The 22,652-nt window shown below is 40.2% G+C and overlaps 1 protein-coding gene across 8 annotated transcripts in view; it reads right to left on the reverse strand.

Moving 5' to 3' along the window:
* The window catches only part of LOC108280524 (myomegalin), a 65,506-nt gene that overhangs the window by 3,637 nt on the left and 39,217 nt on the right, over positions 1–22,652 (reverse strand). For 2 of the 8 annotated variants that reach the window (XM_017495581.3, XM_017495582.3), the window contains 24 exons: positions 22,511–22,638; positions 20,719–20,885; positions 20,226–20,580; positions 19,833–20,031; positions 17,794–17,910; positions 17,214–17,443; positions 16,443–16,654; positions 15,859–16,094; positions 15,523–15,577; positions 14,627–14,868; positions 14,219–14,296; positions 13,980–14,135; positions 12,625–12,846; positions 12,361–12,492; positions 11,283–11,399; positions 10,843–11,032; positions 10,553–10,677; positions 8,869–9,114; positions 6,985–7,086; positions 5,699–5,904; positions 4,177–4,320; positions 3,914–4,052; positions 3,432–3,478; positions 3,253–3,307 (listed from right to left, as the gene is read on the reverse strand). In XM_017495581.3, coding sequence (XP_017351070.2) covers positions 3,253–3,307; positions 3,432–3,478; positions 3,914–4,052; positions 4,177–4,320; positions 5,699–5,904; positions 6,985–7,086; positions 8,869–9,114; positions 10,553–10,677; positions 10,843–11,032; positions 11,283–11,399; positions 12,361–12,492; positions 12,625–12,846; positions 13,980–14,135; positions 14,219–14,296; positions 14,627–14,868; positions 15,523–15,577; positions 15,859–16,094; positions 16,443–16,654; positions 17,214–17,443; positions 17,794–17,910; positions 19,833–20,031; positions 20,226–20,580; positions 20,719–20,885; positions 22,511–22,638 — 3,900 coding nt within the window. The remainder of the gene's footprint in view (positions 1–3,252; positions 3,308–3,431; positions 3,479–3,913; positions 4,053–4,176; positions 4,321–5,698; positions 5,905–6,984; positions 7,087–8,868; positions 9,115–10,552; positions 10,678–10,842; positions 11,033–11,282; positions 11,400–12,360; positions 12,493–12,624; positions 12,847–13,979; positions 14,136–14,218; positions 14,297–14,626; positions 14,869–15,522; positions 15,578–15,858; positions 16,095–16,442; positions 16,655–17,213; positions 17,444–17,793; positions 17,911–19,832; positions 20,032–20,225; positions 20,581–20,718; positions 20,886–22,510; positions 22,639–22,652) is intronic. The other 6 variants (XM_017495576.3, XM_017495577.3, XM_053673726.1 and 3 more) reach the window with 6 other exon arrangements.

Here is a 22,652-nt window from a genome sequence, read left to right on the forward strand (position 1 = left end):
TGAAGCGCATTAGGCTTACAAAATACACAGTCAGTTCATACAGGATTTCGCAGAGCATTTCGCCAAAATGATGCAACTTGCACAGATTTTTGTGCTTTTTTTTTGGCGGAAAACTACTTGAGTTGGCGAAACTGCACTTGCACGAATTTGTATTGCACGGTCTTTCGCAGTGATCGTTCTTAAAAGTGACCTTTTAGCTGTAGTCACGTTTCACACACGTGAATCGAAGAGGGCTTTGACTAAATCTGTGTTGTGATGACGTCACATGACGCGTCTCGGCCCAAATCTGCGGAAAATCTGCGGTAATTGTGAAAACTTGCAAGCTCCTCTGAATATTGCAGAGTTTGCTTTATTTTGCGCTGATTTCGACGACCGCAAAATCCTGGAGGGACTGCATAATGACAACTTTTGCAAGTCAATAAGGAGTTGGGTTCTTTTTTCTCCACTTGTTCAACCTACATGTCTGCTGACAAGAACGATTAGTCGAACTCTGCTTGTCCTGGATGTCCAGGCTACTGATATGTCCACCTCGGTAATTACAACACATGAGGTGTACGCTGTACATATTGTGTGATTTGTCTCAGGACCAAATCAATCTGTTAGTCAGTTAATAAAATTTATTTGCTTTAGTGTTTTATGGATGCACATACAGTAAATGCATATTTAGCAATGAATGCATATGGTTAATACAGACATAATAAACCAATATATTAAGAAATGTGTATTTTGAAAGAAGTACTTTTGATTCATTATGTCAGTTTCAGAAGCGTGAAATGTCCTGCGTACTAATGATACAGAAACGATTCCAGCTTTCTATGGTCATGTTTATAATTCCTCCAGACGCACTGTACAGTTCCCCTCACAATGTATATGTTCACATGCATAAATTCAGAAAAGTGTGTCTGTGTCATGACACATGATTTTGCCAATAATTTACCATGTGTCTATGAGTCAGTCAAAAATTTTATTCCTTTCTAAATAAATGTCATAAAATGCATCAAAGTTAAAAAATTTTTATAGGGAAAACATTTCCTTAGCTGAGAGTTTATTTTTATGAGTGCAAATTCCACATTACATTGTAGTTCTATGAGCTCATAAAATACCCCAGAACTCAAAACCCATTCACTATGTTAACTCTTCTTGAATGGCTACTATAGGTTATACAGTGGGGGAAGTAATTATTGGACGCGTCAACTTTTTTTCGGTAAATATATTTCCATTGAGGCTATTCACATAAAATTTTCACCAGACATCAGTATAAACTCAATAAATCTGGAAATATAAAGAATTCACAACATTAAAATTCATAAATAAAGTTATGTGAAAAAGTGGAATGACACAGGGGAAAAAAGTATTGAACACGCAAAGAAAAAGCTTCTCCAAGGCAAGGTAAGGCAAGGAACCAGCTGAAGTCCGTAAGTAATTATACCTCCTATCTGTGCAAGTTAATATCAGCTGGGTTAGTAAATAAAAAGGCTTTTTCGTTACCAAGGTGTCACACAAGAAACATCTCATGGTGGGTAAAAGAAAGAGCTCTCCCAAGATCTTCGGAACCTTATTGTTGCAAAACATATTTATGGAATCGGATACAGACATATTTCAAAACTTCTGAATCCTCCAGTAAGCACCACTGGGGCCATTATCCACAAGTGGAAGCAACATCATTCCGTCATCAACCGGCCACACACAGGCGGTCCTCGCAAGATTTCTGACCAGGGAGTCAGAAGAATAGTCCAAAGAGTAGCCCAAGAGCCACAGACCACTCAGAAAGATCTCCAGAAACTCTTTGAGGCAGCAGGTGCCATCGTCACAGAGAAAACAATAAGCAATGCGCTCCACTGCTCACGCTCCAACTTCAAGGCTCCATTACTAAAAAAAAGGCATGTCAAAGCTCATTTAAACTCATTTGTCTGGTCAGATGAGAGCAAAATTTCATTTTTGGCCTTCATACTACACACCATGTTTGGAGAAGAAATGGCACTGCACATCACCCTAAAAACACTACACCAACAGTGAAGTGTGGAGGTGGAAGCATCATGGTGTGGGGCTGTACTGGCAGACTTATATAATTGAAGGAACATTGAATGGAGCCCTTTACTGGGAGATTATTGAGAAGAATCTGCTGCCATCCACCAGGATGAAGAAGATGGGACGTGGGTGGACCTTCCACCATGACAACGAGCCAAAGCATACAGCAAAGAAAACTCAATTAATCCCAGAGAAGAAAAAAAAATCAAGGTGTTAGAATGGCCCAGTCAATCACCTGACTTAAATCCAATTGAACAAGATTTAAAGACAATATGTTTACAAGAATGGGCCAAAATCTCACCTGAATACTGCGGCCGATTAATTTCTTTATACAACAAGTGTCTTGAGGCGGTCATTACAAACAAAGGCTTCTCCACTAGGTATTAAATCAATTTCAGGTAGTGTGTTCAGTACTTTTTACCTGTGCCATTCCACTTTATTACACATAACTTTATTTATGGACTTTAATCTTTGGATTTCTTTATATTTCCAGATTTCTTGAGTTAATACTGATGTCTGGTGAACATTTCATGTGAATAACCTCATTGGAAATATATTTACTGAAAAAAATGTTGATGCGTCCAATACTTATTTCCCCCGCTGTATTATATAGGTTTTTAAGTCAAATTTGTTAAAACCGCTCTAAATTCACATTTCTTCCATGTAAATTAGAGACCTTCTGAATATTTCAGAAAGATACATTTTCAATTTGTGATCTCACATCATAACGCTCTTCAGCCTTGAACCTACCATGACCGATATGCAAATTATTCGATTAAATCTTTCATCCCAGAATCTGAAATACATATTCGGTAGAAATTTTTGTAATGGCATGTGGACTATATTTGGAGGAAACACAGAAGATATTTCGTTAATGGTAGTATTATTCAAGGCTAATTGTCGCAGTGAACTGTTTCTGTGGCTGTGTTAATCTGCTGAAATCAGATGAAGCTTATATCATTAGTGTGCATGTAAACTCACGCAGTGGCAAGCTATGCTATGGCTATCATTAGGAGTGTCCAGCTCTGTCGCAGCTCTCACAAGTAAGAGTAAGACTGCAGGCACAAGTGTCTCGCAAATTAGAGTAAGAGGTTACAGTGGGCTTTGAGACAGAGCTGTGAGGATGAGGAAGTGATGTCATGGGGGAAGCGGTGAGGTCAGAGTGAGTACAAGCGCAAGCAAGGAGTGACACGCAACGCGGTACAGCACAGACCGGACTGTTACCATGGTAAAGGGAGGAAGAGGAGGCGCTTAAAGAAGAAATCCTGAGCTCGTTCTTCTGGATTCAGAGACAGAAAGTAATAGCAAGAGACAAGATGAGGACACAAAGACAAACGACTGTAGTGTCTCTCATGCGCAGGGATCTATAGAGAAGTTAAAAACGACCGAAGCTCCTTCCTTACCTCCAGATTGGCTCTGGCTTTTTTCAGGACATCTCGAGTCCTGGATACTGCAACATGAATAAAAAAGAAAATGCACAATTTGATTGAGGGGACCTCACACAGTCATGTCACACATCTGTCAGCTCATTTCAGGCTGTTTTATATTTTTTATATTATATATATATATATATATATATATATATATATATATATATATATATATATATATATATATATATATATTTCAACTCATGTAAAAGAAGAAGTGTGTGCATGTGATGTGCACATTGTAACCATAACAACACTAGTTACTAGTCCCAGCTAGTTAAAGCCAAAATTAAATAGAATTTTGACAGGTAGATTATCACTGCATTATATAACCTGGCAATCATTTTCCAATATGCATAACGCATATAAACTTAAAATATCGAGTGACTAGAGCAGATGTCTCAGTGGCACTGCAATCATATTCCTCGGTGTAGTGTAGCTCGGCCGTGACTGACGTTGGCTGACGATGAAGGTCTCCATGCTCTCTTTAGTGCGGTTGGTGCTCCTCAGTCTCTGTATGGTGTTCTGCAGAACCTCCTCCTGCTCCGCTATCCTCATGCGCAGACACCGGATCTCCTCTTTCATCGACTGCTCCTGCACCCACACACGCAAATATGCACACGGTCGGCCATAGTACTCTACTCGAGTCCACTAATGCTATGATATGAACAGCAGAATTGAGACGCGAACTCGTATTGAGGGAAGCGGAAGCACTGACTTTCTGGAGATACTGGGCGTGGCCGTCACTGCTGGGAAGCGCCGCTCTCCAGAACATCTTGAGCAGGGACACGGCCTCTTCCAGAATCTGCCTCAGAGTCTTAGTGTTGGCTAAAAGAGTCTTCACGCTGCCATAATCCAGAGCCTAGGAAACGAGTTTGTGATGAGAGAGCAGCATTTGAAATGTGAAATAATCAGTATTTCATCATATAATAATCATAGTGAGTATGTCCTATACCTCCTAATCCAGCTCTTAAAGAACAAAAGAATAGAAAGCTGGAAGAGACCTACATTTGTTTTGTTGTTGTACTTTTTACATACTCCAGACAATACATACATATGTTGTGTACATAGGTTTTGCATTGTCAATGTTTGGAGCTTTAATGAAGGCAAATACAAAAGGTACTTTCAAAAAAGAGCTAAATATACTTCCAGGTACTTTGCACAGAATGCACTGAAATAAAACAAAACTCAGTTTCAGGACACTATGGAACAAAAAACAGGTAATGAATTAAAAAATGCAGTTTGTACTATTTTATTCAAGAGTTTTTAATCAATTTATTAAAATTTAATTAATCAATTAGTGCCTCATGTGATGCATCTATTTTCCATACCACTTATCCTACACAGGGTCACAGGGAGCCCAGAGTCTATCCCAGGGGACTCAGGGCGCAAGGCTGGGGACACCCTGTACATGGTGCCAAGCCATCACAGGACACAATCACGCACACACCTCATTCACACACTGCAGACAATTTAGAGATGCCAATCAGCCTACAACGCACGTCTTTGGACTGGGGGAGGAAACTGGAGTACCCGGAGGAAACCCCCGATGCACCGAGAGCACATGCAAACTCCACAAATGCAGGTCAGAGGCGGGACTTGAACCCCCAACCACGGAGGTGCGAGGCAAACGTGCTAACAACTAAGCCACCGCGCCCCCCTGGGATGCAATCATACAGTACACAAAACAATTATCATTATTATTGATAATTTGAACATTTAGATACATTGTTTATTCATTTTTTTTTTTTTAGAAACAATCTATTTTTGTTTAAACAAAAAGTCATCTTTGGCCGTTTTCAGATGAAAAGTTTTAGTGGGTTAATTTCTGTGCATCCCTAATGTTTAATGAAACTAATTTACATTATGTTTATTCAATTCAATTTTATTTGTATAGCACTTTTAAAAATGGACAGTGTCACAAAGCAGCTTTACACAAGTATATAAATTGCAGATATGAATTTTAAATGTACAATTTTATCCCTTATTTATTCCATTTGAGGTTAAAGAGCAAGATGAAGCCCTCGCTTAAAATAATGCACACAACAATAAAACAACTAAAAAAACATTACTGAAACATTTACCATCAAAAACCACAAGGCACCTGATGAAATATTTAAAACTGCACAGTGTAGTCAGAGGGTCCTCTGAAATGTATTCCAGGTATGCAACAATAACTGCTGATACCTGCAGACTGTTCTGTACATACAGTACATTATAGGATGGATTTGCACACTGACCTTTCCGGTATTGACTTCCATTAGTGCAGTGTTAAGGCAGGTATTCAGCATGGCCTCCATCCTCTGCACCAGCCCTCTGCCCTCCATAACCTGCTGCTGTAGAGCGCTGAAGTCATCCACGTGCCCGATGGCATGGCGCCCGTTCCGGTTAGCGAACGAACCATCGGGGGCATCACCCTCCAAATCTGCATGAGGCTCCAGAGAGTCTGAGACACAAAATGTAAGGGAAAGAGGGAGATAATATAATTAAATATATTATTGAGAATTTGATCATTTACATAGGGAGAGTTGCCCTTCTGATAAATGTTTAATGGGAAATGTTAAACCATTTACAGTATTGTGCAAAAGTCTTACGCACATCCAAAGAAATGCTGTAGACTAAAGATCCCTTTCAAAATAATTCAATGAAATGTTTCTACATTTCAAAAAAATACTATAAAGAGCAGTAAAAAGTAATAAATGAAACAAAGTCAGTATGTAGTAGTTTAGTAGTTTTATAAGGAAATGAGCTGTAAGTTTTACTGAGCATGCTGCAGAAGCAGTCACGGTTCTTCTGGAGACTTTGACTGTGGCAAATTTGGAAATGCTAATCAGCCTACAACGCATGTATTTGGACTGGAGGAGGAAACCGGAGAACCCCCGTGAAGCACAGGGAGAACATGCAAGCTCCACGCACGCAGGACGGAGGCGGGATTCGAACCCCCAGCCCTGGAGGTGTGAGGCAAACGTGCTAAGCACTAAGCCGCGTTCCCCACATGTTTGGAAATATAAAATGTTTTTGTACAGACTCAATAACGTAGGAGTCATAAAATAAAAATCTATAAAGTTTGTACTAAATAAAACATAGGGTGTCTAAGGCTTTTGCACAGTACATTGGCTTGTTCTGGAGGTGTGTTAATTTTACGACTGTCAAGTACCAGGCAAAAGATGTGTTTCTAAGATGCTTGAGTGTGAATTTCTTTGTGAATGATCCTTCATGTACTTCGAGTGAGTGTGCAGCATGTGTGAGACTATTCAAATCTGTTGGAAAAGCATCACAGGCAGTTACAGAATGAATCTCCTGCGTTAGAATTAAACGGTCAAGGCCACTTCAGGAATTCTGGTTAGTTCAATGCTTTTTCTGGTCACTGCGTAATTCCATATAGTTATATCTCAGTAAAAATACTGAAAACCCTTGAATGGGAGTGTTTTTGATGTTACTCTTTAGTACAAATAAATAAATAGGTTCATTCCTTTATTATTATTAATCAGTATGATAATGTTGTTAAGTGTTAGCATGCACACACCGATAGCTGTGAGTGAGCTCTCCTCAAGCTCCGAATAAGGAGAACACGGGGGGCCGGAAGGGAACGGACCAACGTCCCTCACTGGTGGAGAGGGAGACGGGTCTGCAGAACACACACAGGCGAGTTAACACACCGTGGCACGAACACTGTAGAAGAAATTAGCTGGTGTGGGCGACATAAAGCCTGAACTATGCTATTAAATGTAGAAATATATTATTAATATTATAACATTTCCATTTATTTCCATACAGAACAGTGAAATTAGTCATATCCCTCCACTTCATATTTCTCATACACACTTACAGTACAGCTAGTAGAATTTAAGTTAGGTGCAACCTTTCCTGTAAACAAAACTGCATGTTTCATTAAAGTTTTGTTTTTATTTAGTTAGGAGTATAATTATCAATGTAAGGGATAATCAGATAAACTACAGAAAAGGCTATTTTATACCAGGAAGTCTAACGTTCACTTGACTCGGCTGGCTCGAAACGCCACGAGTCAAACTGAGAGTACTGGCCAGGTACACCACAAAACATTTTACTATTAATGTATCTGTATGACTGCAGCTGCGTTGTTGTTTTTCCGTGCTATAGTTCGCTACTAAAATGCTGTTGCACGAGAGCCCAAGCAATATAAGCGCCTAAAGTACAAATACACAAGATGGTACATCTCAACTTTAAAGCACAGATATGGATTTTGCTAAAATGACTAACTCGAGAGAGACCTTGCTTGAAGTAAATGTTACGCTAACAGATTCCCCTCATCTCACTGCGCCAATTTACACCCATCATCCTGTTCAAAGGTTTATTTAATGTATCCTTTTACCTTCTTGTGCATCAGTGAATGTTTGCACCTTTTGTAATAGTTGTCGGTTGTCCTAAGTATGAAAAGATGGATCTTAAAATCATATAGCCACCGTTGGAAAGGGATCAACTATGCAGAAGGTGCTGGAAAACTAAATAATGTGCAGGACCTGGAGGATTTTTCTGAAGAAAAGTGGGCAGTTTAACTGCTCAGGACAAACAAGGGACTCATGACCAACTGAATCACTGTCATGGAAATGCCGGAAAAAGACTAACGACTACAATTCCCATCAGCCACTGCACCACATCGCATGATTAGTTTCACCCGTTTCCCGTTTGTCAGTTAATTAGCACTTGTATATACTGTTATAGTCATGTTTTACACTGCACAGTTTGTCTTTTGTTGTCACATTATGTTATCCCATCCTTTGTTTCACGTTTATGTTTTCTAGTCCTTGTACTTTGCTACGTGTTTACAGTTTTTGTGTGTTTTTAAAATCTTTATTAAACTAAATCTGCATTTGCATCCGCTTCAACGTGCAAAATTCAATTTTTGCAATACAATAAATAAGATGCCTCATTTCGTTATTTTTAATTATTAACATTTTGCAGATTCTGAAAGGCATATATACAGTAAATTTATGACCTCTACTATACGATCAATTTACATACTACTAGTAATGACGTAGCTTAAGTGTCTGTATTACAACCGAAATTCTACACTGAGCTAGATATTCTCAATGTACAGTATGCATTAGGACCAACTTTGCACACTTTACACACTGAACTGGATGCTGACATCCAGATGATCATTAATACATTTTATGTATTAAATGTTACAGTCATTGCTATTCAGACACACCCTGGGTCAAAATGACATTCTTTGCTAAGCAGTGTACGTAAAGTCAAAAGTTTATTACACAAATCACATGCTGTAGTTGTACGAGTTATGGATTATTTCCAACAATCACAATCTAACATGCTTCACTGTACTGTACAGCACAGCATGCAAGAACGCTGTCCAAGATAATACAATACTTTATTAATCCCCAGACGGAGAAATTTGAGAAATTTGTCTCACCGTGCAGCAGCTGCCGCCTGTAGAGGGCGTCCCGCAGGGGGCTGGCTGGCATGAGGGATGAAGGTCTCGGCTCCAGACCGGCTGAGGACAGCTGTTGCTCCAGCTGTTTCTGCAGCTGTATCCTTAGAGCGCTGTTCTCCTGGACACTGCGCTCCAGCTGCGCTCGTAGAGCCCGGACCTCCACCAGCAACTGGTTGAGTTCTCCCACAGCTGGAGCAGAGGAGTACGGCAGCTCAGAGAGGTAACCTGTGCGCAGGTGGGGAGAGAGATCAGAAGTCATTAAAGTTCTTAGTAAACTTCTTAACCTATTAAAGTCCAGGCTAATTATTCAGATATTCATTTCTAGGTATAGTAACTTGAATTATTGACAATAGTAAAGCTAATAGGAATGGTATATAATTGTGAGATGGAGGAATTAAACCTCGATCCTGGTAGTATCGGGGTTGATGCTTTGCTTACTTAAAAAGGATTTACAAAATACTGCATTTTCTTTCAAGAAAGCAGACAAAAGAAGCAACGACAGTGAGTAGTCATGAAGGAAATGGTTACTTGCTTTTATTATTATTTGTTAATATCTCCAAGAAAGAAGTTTAAAACAAAGAACAAAGGAGTGCAAGGGTGGGACAAATAGTGGTGTTCAGTGATTGGTCACAAGCGCACCACCGTCAGGCATTACAGGCTGATGGTGAGTCTCAACTTGTACATCACTTAGCTGAAGCGCCATCTCAAGTTCAGGGCAGCATGCTCAAAAAGTCGCTAGGCTGTACATAAGTGTCGAAAAAGTCACCAGATCTCTCTAGGGGTCTAAAAAGTCACCAAATCACTAAATTGTCAACACTGCACCTGTGGAAGACCAGCTTAAGCTAAATAGCTAGCATATTTATTTAGAAAGCACATTAGGCTTCCATCTTGTTGTGTTACACTCTATTAACTCATCTACATTTCCCCTCTGAAAGTATTGGAACGCCAAGGCCAATTCTACTATTTTCACTATACACTGAAGACATTCAGGTTTGAGATGAATATGAGACGATAGATCAGAATTTCAGCTTTCATTTCCTAATATTTACATCTAGATGTGTTAAACAACTTAAAACATGGCACCGTTGGTGGCAGACCACACAAGTTTTAGGTGAGCAAAAGTATAGGAACAGATAGTATTAAAGTAAATTAAAGTAAATAACACTTAATATTGGTTGCATATCCCTTGCTTGAAATAATTGCATCATTACTTCAAAACCCTGTGTTTCTAGGCAAAGCTTGTAAGACGAACTCTTGCCCTCTGGACCTGCCTGATTCATCCTGATACTTTATTCCTCTATTGCTTGAGGATTCTGCATTCATGACTCGCCTTCTGCAGTTGTGCATGGTCCCATATGGGTACACTACAGATCCGCACTTATCAAAACAGTTCAGGCTCAATTTTTTAGTTTTATTTTGCTTCAGTGAACAGTCTCACCTGGAACCTATACCCAAGAACTGCTGCTGTAATAATAAAGCCTGTGCTGTGCTAATCCCAGGGCTCTTACTCACAACATGCGCATACTGAACATCCTTTGAATACACTTATTCAACTGAAATGTAGTTAAACATACATATATAGAGCTCAACATACAGAGAAGAAGACATCCAGGAAAAGATGTCGTCTGGTCACGGTACGTGCCATGCAGGAGTTGTGTCTCACCTGTGGGGGCGCCCTTGCTCCCTGCACACACCCGGTCGTATAGCTGGAGTTCACACTGCAGCGAGTGCAGCAGCTGCCTGCTTTCGGAGAGCTGCTGCTGGAGCAGACTGACCTCATGCTGCAACCTGCACGTACACACACACACACACACCCCACATACACATAATGTATATATACAAACACCAAAAATGCAGCGTCTTTTTTGCCTTTAAATCAAGTGTAAGCTTGAAATACCACCACAGTCTTATTTACCAGGTGAGTAAAGGTGTAGTAATGGCCGACTGTGTTACCTGTTGTTGTGCTCGTGGTTGCTCTGCCTCTCCTGACGTAGCTGCTGAATCTGCTGACCCTGTTCACAGCTGTGCGTCTGAATCCTCCTCAGCTCCTCCTTCCACTGCTCCGCCTCCAGCTCCGCCTGTTTCAGCCGCGCCCTCCCAGACAGCACCGCCTCCCGCAACTGCTCCACCTCCTCGCTGTTGTCTACAAGACAAATAATTCCAATATGATTCATACAAATACATTTCATCTCTATATTCGTTCAATATCTATTCGGCGTATATTAAATCCCAGATATGAAATGGTAGAGTCTCTTTTCTATTTGATGGAGCTAAAGCAGTCACAGTATCTGCTTTACTCACCCAAACATAATGCTCAGTGGTCTGGTAAGTTCCCTGATGAGCACATAACCCATCTGCGTCTGAATATTAAACCCCCAAGTGAGTGGACTTACCCCTGCTCGCCTGCAGTCTGGACTGGAGACTCAGATTCTCCTCCTTCAGCACACGGATCTCACTGGACAGCTGGGTGACAGTGTCCAGGCCTTGGATGTAGATATTTGTGGGTGCTGCTGTGGGACATACAGGAAAGGAAATACTTTTAACAGTTAACTCTTGCATTTTCTTTTTTTCTCTCTTTTATTTCTGGAGCAAAAACAACAAACTTTACGTTGAAAAGTACTGCTTTGACATCAACAGTATTTAAAAATCTACAGTATGTAGTGCTGCACCGTAATGGATAAAGTGATATTCATGATGTTCTTGCTCAATATAAAAACTACTCGGCAAATTTATGAATGACTAAATTAGGTTTATTGCACTTTACACTTAATAAACAACTGCATTGTAAGCCTATATTCATTCAGAGAGTTTGATCCTTAGTTGAATTTAGAAACCTAATAGAAGTATAATGACACTCAAAATAAATAAAATAATAATAATAAATAAACAAACCAAGACAATATGCAACTAAGCAGACAGTTAACTTTAGCTAAGCTCATGAATATCACTGTTGATTTAATTTTTTTTATTAATAATAGAAGAAGCCCAAAACTCTTAAAATACTAACAATCTCTGATTAAAAAAATACTGTTATGTATGACAATCAGGACCTTCAAATTAATAAAGCAAGAACAAGTTAATGTTATAAATATGTTACTTATATATGGAGTCAAAGAGTATATGTGAGAAGTTTTACAACAACAAACGGTATTGCTTATTGATAGTCAAAACTGTGAGGCTCAGTATTAAAATCACAGAATTGTAAGATAGAACTAATTATTTACTATAATATAATAACTAACTATTGTAATTTTAATGTCGTGTAATATTATAACCTAGGCAGAATATTTTACTAAAGCAAAAAAGATTGTTTTAAAGGGCTAGTCACAGAAACAACACCATTTCTTGATGAACTTTTTTTAAACATTCATGAAAATATCAACGAGTTTATCACAGATTTGGGCTTGAAGAAGAACTTCAGCTGTTCCACAGTCTCATCATGATTGATAGAAATTCTTTTGTTTCTCTCACCTCCATCTCTGGCGGCGTTAGCCAGACGAGTCTCCAGCTGCTGTCTCAGCCTCTCGTTGGTCCTGATGGAGTCCTCCAGACGTTGACGCAGCGTACGGATCTCACACAGATGCTCCTCGATCAGGTCCACACCTGACAACACAAACAAACATGGCACAACCAAGGATTTTGAAATTCGTCTGTCGGGCTTAGAAATTCTGAATACACGGTTTTATTGTGTGTGTGAATACGTGCGTCACTTCATAGGTGAGGTAAAGGGAATACCCGAATGGCTGTTTCCCGACTGGTAACCAGGTGCTCCAGTGAAGCCTCTGATTGGTTGAACCATGTTGTCCATATCCCATGGTGCACTGCTCCCTACCAGACTGCTCTCTGATTTCTGGGGCTGGTGAAGGGAATGATGAGATAGCTGGGTGTAATGTGTGGGATCAGGTAGTGCAGAGCCCATCAGTGGATAGCTGCTCAGTGAATGTGGTAAACTAAAACCTGATTTCAACACACAGAGAAAAACAGGTACAGGATTCAGTTGTACAGGCTACCTGAATGGTGTGAAAATGGGGGGAGGGGATCAAATGTACAGACATATCAAGATGTGATATTTTCTCAGTAGGAGGCAGCGCTTCATGATTTTTATTATTGTTGGGTTTCTAGCCATTAATCCCAGCATTAATTTCAGCAAGCAAAGATGATTCCGTTAGATGTGAAGGTTAAGGGCAAACACATTGAATGTAAAAGGCAACACTACTGTATTTCAGACTGCTGAATAAAGTAAGTAAATGTGGAGAATGCGAGAGCATTGTGTGTAAATATGAAAGCTTTATATAAATGAATGGTTTTGTGCAAATGTGAAAGCTCTGTATGAATGTGAAAGCATTTTGTGTGATTGCAAGAGCATTTTCGATAAATATGAGAGCTTCTTGTGTAAATGTGAGAGGTTTATAAGTTTTTGTGTGTATTTGAGAGCTTTACATGAATGAGTATGAATATGAGTCCAAATGTGAGAGCCTTTTACTGTGATTGTGAGAGCTTTACATGAATATGAGAGCCTTTTCACCAAATGTGAGAGCTTTTACTGTGATCGTGAGAGCTTTTCATGAATATGAGAGCCTTTTATCCAAATGTGAGAGCTTTTACTGTGATCGTGAGAGCATTACATAAATCTGAGAACATCTGCTACAAATGTGAGAGATTTATCTAAATGTGAGTGAAAGAGTGCATTTTGGTGTGTGACATCTTACTCGTATTTTTGTATGTGTGAGATACTGTGCATGTGAGAGGAATAAATGGTGAATGTGAATACATTTTACGTGTACATAGGAGGTAAAAGTGATGAAAGTGAGAGCATTTTATATGAATGCAAGAGCTGTATGTGAATGTGATAAATTCTTTTGTGCCGAGTCACACTCCTTTTCTATGTATGTGATTGTATGTGAAGGCATTTGATGTATACTTAAAGCTAAACATATTGAGTGTGCGAGAATTTTATGTAAATGTGAAAGGTAAAAGTGGGGAATGTAAATGCATTTATAAATGCAATTATAAAAAAGGAACCTAAACTACAAATACAGCAAATCACACACACACACACACACACACACACACACAAGCTGTGTGCTCACTTCGGACTGGCAGTCTGCATGGACCCTGCTGGTGCTGCTGTTGTGTCAGTGGCCCAAAAAAAGGCAGTGGGTCAGAGCTTAAGTTATTTGAGGAGTTGGACCAGAGGTGCGTCTGGGCCAAGGGCAAAGAACCATACAAGGGAGCAGAATACACACCTAAAGATGGGTGGAGGAGGGTGAGACATATGCAGATAAAGAAAAACAGCACAGCTAAATATGAGCACTCTGACCCTGCCTACCTGTCTTACTCTCCTTTGGCCTGTAGGGGGTGATATGGGACTGAATAGAGGGAGGGACAGGGAGGAAGGGGGGGCGGTCTGAAAGAAAACGCAGGGGGGATTTAGATATGGGTTGAGATGCGATTATGCTCATTGAGTGTATACATTATGTATGTGTTTACGTACCATGACATTATATATTTATTATTTCCAATAACTTACAAAGATTTCTTTTTTTTTTACACTAGTGAAGAATGATGTAAACTTGTTTGAGAATTGCGACAAAACTTTTAGCTTTTTCATAACTAATGAAACGAACTGATTTTTTTCTGCGATTCTACTGCATGTCTGTACGCTCATAGTCGTATGCATATTCGTGCTTATTGTGCATCTGTATGCCAGTGTGCGTGACTGTGTCTGTTCACATGCCTGCATTAGTTGATCTAGGAGCTGGTTCCTCCTGGGCGTATTCGCTGACAGCATCCACATCAGAACACAGTTCCAGATCCTCATTTATCGAGGCCCTTTCATCTGACACAAAGGAAGTGCGGTCAGATTGGTCTGTTGTTTCAGAGGGGGCGTGGCTGCTGGAGGGCGTGTCAGGGCGTTGCTGCAGCTTTGTGTGGAGAGACTCGATTATCTTGTCCTTTTGTTGGAGCTCCTTACTCAACCTGCACACACACAGAGAAAGATGAAACATGATTCGCTGTATTGTTAATGACAACGAAGACAATAAAAATGCCTGCAATACGCTACCATCACATAATCATAGCATGTTGAGTAAAAAAATTCAATTGCAGTGCATCACATCCTGTAATAAGACCACAGAACTAATACATACTAGTTTGTTACCATCTGACTTTTTATTATCCATCATCTCCATCATTTCATCCATCATCTGTACATTATTGTTCTTCTGTTCTCAGACTGCTCTCTCTCTCACTCTGTTCTACTACCTCTGTCAAAATCATCTAAAGATCACTTTGCTATTAAATACAGTACACAGAACCAGAAAGTCTGGCATTTAATGCTTTTTCACTTTTAATCACTTTATGCAACAATTCCACAAATATGTCCTAAGTTAAAAAAGGCATGGGGTGCCAAAACATTTTTATCCTCCTCCTCAAAAAAAAATCTAGTTCACAAATATGGCTATTTCATCATGCAATAATACTAAAAGGTATTATTTAATCATATTCAATTATTTAATAATAAAAATATATAACATTTTATCAAGTTTATAGTGACTCCATGCATCACTGTATAATATAAATGTACAGTATAAAAATGTAAAGTTGTAACCACACCCCAGAGGACAGAATTACCTTAAAGCTAATAGCTCGTGGCCCATTTTGTCATCCTGCACTTCTGTCCGATCTCCTGTGAATTAAATCAAACGGGGAGATCAACGTTCATGTACTGCAATATAATAACAATAACACAATGGTAATGCTCACATCTTTATTTTACAGTAATACCATTAACACTAGTCACTGAAGGTGTGTAAGGAACTGTTACAAAGTCAGTTCAAGCCATATAAAAATAATGTTTTCATATGTTTGGGTCGACAATTATCTTTTTTTTTTTAATGACACCAATATTAAGGATTCTTTAGTTGCTATAGTTGAACTAAAGCTACAGTAATGTGTGTGTATACTCACGTCCGCTGAGCTTAATGCCGATCCTCTGTGTGAGTGAGGAACTCTGGGAAAGCTGTTCTCGGAAGCTCTGGCCCATGTAGTAATCAATATCGTTGGCCCGGAGCAGCTCTTCGAACGCCTTGGTGGTGTCGCCCAGGTGCTGCGCGAGGATGTGGCAAATTCCTCGTCCCTCACGCATCTTCTGTCGCAGGTGCGATAACTCCCGAGCCTGAGCCTGGATCAGCGTGTTGTATTTTCTGAGAAGACATGAACGCGACAAGTCAGATATTGAACTGAAGAAAAAAAAAAATATATATATATATATAAAATATATATATATATATATATATATATATATATATATATATATATATATATATATATATATATATTACACTGAAAACATTACAACAATCGAATTATGAGAATGCCACTCAATTATGAGAAGGTCACAGAGAATCAACCCTGCAGATTGATATGAATGTTAGATAATCAGTCTGTATTCGAGTAGAAAATTTGAGTAGGAACGATCAAATGAGTATTATGTAAAGAAAATAAAAGAACAACAACCCAATTTGACTGTCAGTATAAACATTCTTTCTCACCCAGGCCACGTGGCACTCTTCCCCTCCTCCGTCCCTCTTTTTTCTTCCAATTTGCTGCTGAGGATTTGGTTCTCCAGCGATGCCACACGTGACACCAGCTCCTGCAGCTCCCTGTTGGACTTCAGTGGTCCAAGGGCTGGCCCGTCCGAGTGCCAGCCCTCATCGTCCTCCAAACCGCTGTGGGCAGGAGACTCTTGGAAGGCCCAGTTTACCTAGTGGAGAGAAGGAGGCCAAAGTATAGTAGAGGCAATCGGAAGCCTTCACCGTTGCCTGGTGGATTTTTAAAGAGAGATCCCAGACATGTGTGATTCTTCAGAGGTTTTATTATTTTCATTAATTATTCCATCCATCCATTTTCCATACCGCTTATCTTATACAGGGTCGTCGGGCAGTCTGGGGCCTATACCAAGGAACTCGGGGCACAAGACGAGGTGCCAACCCATCGCAGGGCATAATCACACACACATTTGCACACTATGGACAATTTGGAAATGGCAATCAGCCTATAACAGATAGGTAGTCTTGGGACTGTGGGAGGAAACCAGAGTACCCAGAGGAAACCCACAACGCACAGGGAGAGCATGCAAGCCCAGAGGTTTTATTATTTACATTATTTTGTTTAAAACTAGCGCTTAGTGTGCTTTCTGAGTATGAAATGAGTTCTAATTATTCGTTTAGACTTTATAAAGGTCTGAAATACGTATACAGTTCGAGTATAGTTTGTCTTAGACAACATTGTCCCAGTGAACAGAGAGTAAACATGGACTGTACCTTGCGCGGTGTGCGTTCAAGGCTGGAAGCGTAGTCGGAGGTAGCGGAGAGTGAGCGCACGCGGACCTGCAGTCCACGGATCACTTTGTGACAGCGGGAGAGCTGCGCACGCAGGTCCTGCACCAACAAGTCGTTCGGCTGGGAACTGTCGCCATGCTGACGCAGTGAATTACCGACGCCGCCGTACGACGGCCGGGAAAGAGAGGTGCACAACTCTGCATCATCAAACTCTGCAGAAATCACAAAACGCATACAGTGGAATAGCTGCAGAAATATACGGCGAGTTCTATACGAGTCTACTCAAATGTGTAATCAGGAGGAATTTTGTTTTGATAAGTATGCCAAAATAGTTTCATGGTTTAACCATATGATGCCAGCTCTTATAGATATTACCATTGTAGTTATTATACTGTGTTGTAGCTGTAGCGTGGTAATTAGTTTGATATGTGAAGGTGTGTTGTTTTGTATGGAAGGTCTGGATATTTGATTAAACGGTGTGCATAATTGATCAAGATATGCAGTTTGATAGGTTATTCGTGCTGTTGGTAAGCTGAGATCTGTAGTTTTCTTAATATCATACCGGGGCTACTGGTGTCTTCTCTCTCGGCCTCATTCTCACTGCGGCCGCTGGTCTCGTAGCCCAGATCCTGCAGATCCACCTGCACCTGCTTACTGTCCTGCTGGACTGCACTCTCCGCTACGAGAGACGAGAGAAGTCTTTTATAGTCTTTTGGAACATGAACCATGGTTTCTTTTGTTAAATTTGCAATCTAACACACACATTTCTTTCTGTTCTTTTGCTTACCAAATCAGAATTGTTTCCAATGGTAGTAATATAAACTTGAGGCAACCTAAAAAAGGTTTACAGCATATACAGTATCTCACAAAAGTGAGTACATTCCTCACATTTTTGTAAATATGTGATATCTTTTCATGTGACAATACTGAAGAAATGACACTTTGCTACAATGTAAAGTAGTGAACGTATAGCTTGTGTAACAGTGTAAATTTGCTGTCCCCTCAAAATAACAACACACAGCCATTAATGTCTAAACCGCTGGTGTCATGTGACTTGTTAGTATTACAAGGTCTCAGGTGTGAATGGGGAGCAGGTGTGTTAAATTTGGTGTCATCGCTCTCACACTCCCTCATACTGGTCACTGGAAGTTCAACATGGCACCTTATGGCAAAGAACTCTTTGAAGATCTGAAAAAAAGAATTGTTGCTCTACATAAAGATGGCCTAGGTTATAAGAAGATTGCCAAGACCCTGACACTGAGCTGCAGCACGGTGTCCAAGACCATACAGCGGTTTAACATTTCTTCAGTGCTGTCACATGAAAAGATATAATCAAATATTTACAAAAATGTGAGGGGTGTACTCACTTTTGCGAGATACTGTAAAAGCTACAAGAAATGTATTACATGAAATGGTTAGAAATATGCGCCCTGATGGATTAGAGACCATTCTATCCCATAGAGGTTTTTTGTTGTTGTTGCATAAATTACAATCTAGGCAGACACAAGCACTTAAGTGCACTTTATTTGTTCATTCATTTGTGTGTTTATTATAATTTTATGAGTTAAATAAATTCATTTGCTGGAAATCCAATGCAAAAAAACTCCATAAAAAAGTGAATCGTTTCAACATGACTACCGTTCAAAAGTTTGTGGACACTCGACTGAAATGTTTCTCGTGATCATAAAAACCTTTTGATCTGAAGGTGTATGATTAAATGTTTGAAACTGGTGTTGTAGACAAAAATATAATCGTGCAAACATATTTGTTTCTTTCATTAGAAAACTAACATTTTATTTACAAAAAATTATTTTTTTTTTTAAAACAGACGACTCCAAGTGAAATATTCAGAAAAGAATCCAATAAGTGTCCAGCATAGGTGGGAACTCCTTTAATGCTGTTTAAAAAGCATCTCAGGGGGATTCCTCAAGAAACTGGTTTAGAAAATGCCAAGAATACATTTCGGGAAATTCTAGGAAAAAGGGCGTCTACTTTTGAAGATGCTAAAATACTCAGTTATCTTGGATTATTTTTATCACAACATAATTCCCATAGTTCCATTTGTGTTATTCCAGAGTTTTGATGACTTTATTTTTATTCTAAAATGTGGGGAAAAAATAAATAAAAATAAAGAATGAGTGTGTTTAAACTTTTGACTGGTAGTGTACTTGATCATTTCCCAGTCGAAGACAGGGGTGCACGAGCACTTATTCTGTTGTGAGCCCTGTTTCATATTACAAATGTGTTGTGGTGAAATTCCCTTTTAACCAAGCAACAAAAGACTATAGTTTATCTTGGGGGAGAGACACACAACAGTTACTGATGCAAAACTGATGATGTCTTCATGAGTCAAAGCCTGAGGGACAGCGCATGACTAGTGCTCCGAGTCATGATCCAAATGTTTTTGTAGACGTGTGGTGTGTTTGAGCTTGCTGAGGAGGATTAACAGCTGTTACTGATATTTTATCTCACTGTTGCTGTTTTTAGCCCGGTCCAATTCTTTTGGTTACGGTTAGGTTTAGGTGTCGGCATAGGATTAAATAGCTACAGTACAAACTATTGTGGATGTGTATGTGTGTGTATGTGTTTGAGGGCACGCACTGAGTAGTTCTCTGTACTCCTTCAGCTGGTCAGCCTGTGCATGTACGGTGGCCTCAGAAACCATCAGTCTCTCCCGGAGCTCTCTGCTTTCCTGGCGGCTCAGAGCCAGGTCGCTACGGAGACGCTCCGCCTGCTCGCGTAGTCCCGCTTCGACATGCTTCCAGAACCCTGCAGAACCTCCACTTTCTCCCTCTGTGTCCTGCAGCACACAAACACGCACTGTTCATAGTCTAGATAACTAACTTAGATAATCAGATAAGTATCTGTTAGATCGTTCAAGTCTTTAAACAGAAACCAACTGATTGTTCTAACAGAACAACTTGGATTAGTTACTTCTGAAGGCTAAGAACAATCCTTAGTATCACACTAAATCAAATGACGTTAAGTGTTTACCTGTGCTCCGGATTCACCCGTAGCTTTGTGAGTCAGCAGGACTCCGAGGTCCAGAGAGTGCGGTCTGCTGCACCTCCTCTTCCCCGCTCCCTCCCTCAGAGTCACATTCGGGAGGCCACGCTTCCCCTGAGGGGCCCGCATGTCCTCCTCCTCTTCTTCATCATCGTCGTCATCATATTCATCCTCTTCTTCCTCTATGAGCATGTGGGTTTGCTGCTGGTCATGGGGGTTCAGCCTGTCTGTTTCACTTTGCTCCCACCTTCTGCACTTCACAGATACGTTCCTTTCTGTACCGGATTCGGAGCCGCTCAGTTCCAGCTTGCGGTCTTCCTCTCGCAGTTTCGGTAGAGTACATCTGGATGATGAGCATTTCATGATCATAAACAGATGTTTATATTGACCGTTATTCATTCATCAGAACTGTAAACCCAATCTGTCAGTTAAAGCAAGTTTTAAAGCGTTTAGTTCTGAATGTGTGCTTGAGTGGAACTACCTGTCCTGACAGAGTGACGCACAGCCAGCCTGGCTGAGCTGGCTTTTCCCTTCTCCTGTCTCTCTCTCGTCTCTTTTCTTCTGCTCCACCTCATTCTGCCATCCACCCCTCATGGCCTCCTGGGATATCCTCATGCTCACTGGCCCTCCAGACACCCCAGCATTCTGCTGTGGAGACAGAAAGCATGGCTCCACTGATTCTTCTTACTGCGTCCTTATAAAGCCACAGCACATTTAAGACCGATCGTCATGTTTATTTACTTTGTAGACTGATGCCAGAGGTAACACAATAGAGACTGGAGGTGGGGAAGTGTGTCAGCATGGTGTGCGCTCTTATTTGTCATGGACCCGCGCCTTCTTCACATTGCTCTTAAATAATCTACATTAGTCACTCAGAGTGATTTCTGTAAATAGCGTTCCTACGAGTAGTGATGCTATATTAGTAGAATTAGAAGCAGTAGCACGAACACTTTTTTAAATTGTTGTTTCCTTCAAGCTTCTTTAATTCACGTGCCTTGGTTATCTGTACATGCGAGTGGGTTTGTGTCGAACAAACAAGCATAATGTCAATCAATTAGGCCACGCCCCTGGTTCACGGTGACATCATGACACAAGACAAAGTCCCAGTGAAGTGCTTTGAAACGTGTGGCGTTATTCGATGTGTTGACGTAATTTCCACTGAAACAGGAAGTCAGGATGGGACATATCGAGTAGCCCCTTCGCCTTTTTATGTCGCCAATAGCGTTTAGCTTACCTCACGACCCGGGCTAAGCCGTACTTGACAGTTACTACCATGGACGCGATCCTGCCCGTCACAAAGCCGTGAACTGGCACGAATACCTCCTTCTTCAAAGGGAATGAATTCAAGCCATTTCCTTCTTCACCAACTCACACTTGGAAGACGGAGTAAAATGCGCACGTTCGAACAGCCAAAGACACATTCACAACCCATGCTTGCGCATAACTTCAGTAAGGTGATTTTTATAATGTTGGAGGGGCGGGTCACTTCACACTCTAGAGAGCTTTTGATTGGAGAGAAAATCTGATGAGAAGCTGAAGTGCAGAATGATGTCATCAAAATTGTTTATTCGTATCGGTGGTAAAGCGAGATGGAAAATTTTCTACGCATACATCTTTTAAATGCGAATTTTGTTATTGTTTCGGCGCACACTAGCTTATAGATGACCTTAAACGCTAACATATTCGCACGAAAAGACACGAAACTTCCATTTTGATTTCATGGGGATTTTAAGTCTAACGATCAATTATCAATTTTTTTTGGATGACACGATCAAACTGAGACAATGACGTGTCAGATCATCCGTCAGTACTTTCACTGGTTGCTCTTCAGACGTTAAGATTCAGGATGTCACATATTATTTAGTAACTGCTATGAATTAATCGGTAACTTGAATGGGATTAATAGGAATGGTATGTAGCTACAAGTGTGAGAATGCCTGGACCCCTAAAGGGTTGATAACATTACATTTGGCTGACATTAACAGTGTGAAATCACTAAAGTGTGAAAAGGTACACCATTTGAAACACATCCAGTTTATGCAGAAAATATGCATGTCAGTTACTCCAGCTCTACTCAGTAAGGATAAAAAGCTACAGGCAAATTCCCACAAACTAACAAGTAAAATGGAAATTCTCTTTGACTAGACATGAGGGTTTTAAGCACATACATGTCATTTAGTTGCCATTAATGTCATTTTAAAGCATACATCTTTAGTGTGAATCATTAAGAGAGTACAGTAGCAGCAGTCGTTAGTGCACGCGTTTTCCTTTACCTCTGTGCTAGCCAAACTCTCAGCGGTCAGTTTCACATCTTCTTCTATGCTGTCGGTGAATTCTTCACTGCTACTGCCTTCATCTTCATCATCGTCGATCTCGTCCTCATCCTCGTCTGTGCTAAACTCTAGAGAGAAGAAT

The sequence above is a fragment of the Ictalurus punctatus genome, chromosome 20 (assembly GCF_001660625.3).
Source record: "Ictalurus punctatus breed USDA103 chromosome 20, Coco_2.0, whole genome shotgun sequence".
In the NCBI taxonomy this organism is placed as follows: Eukaryota; Metazoa; Chordata; class Actinopteri; order Siluriformes; family Ictaluridae; genus Ictalurus; species Ictalurus punctatus.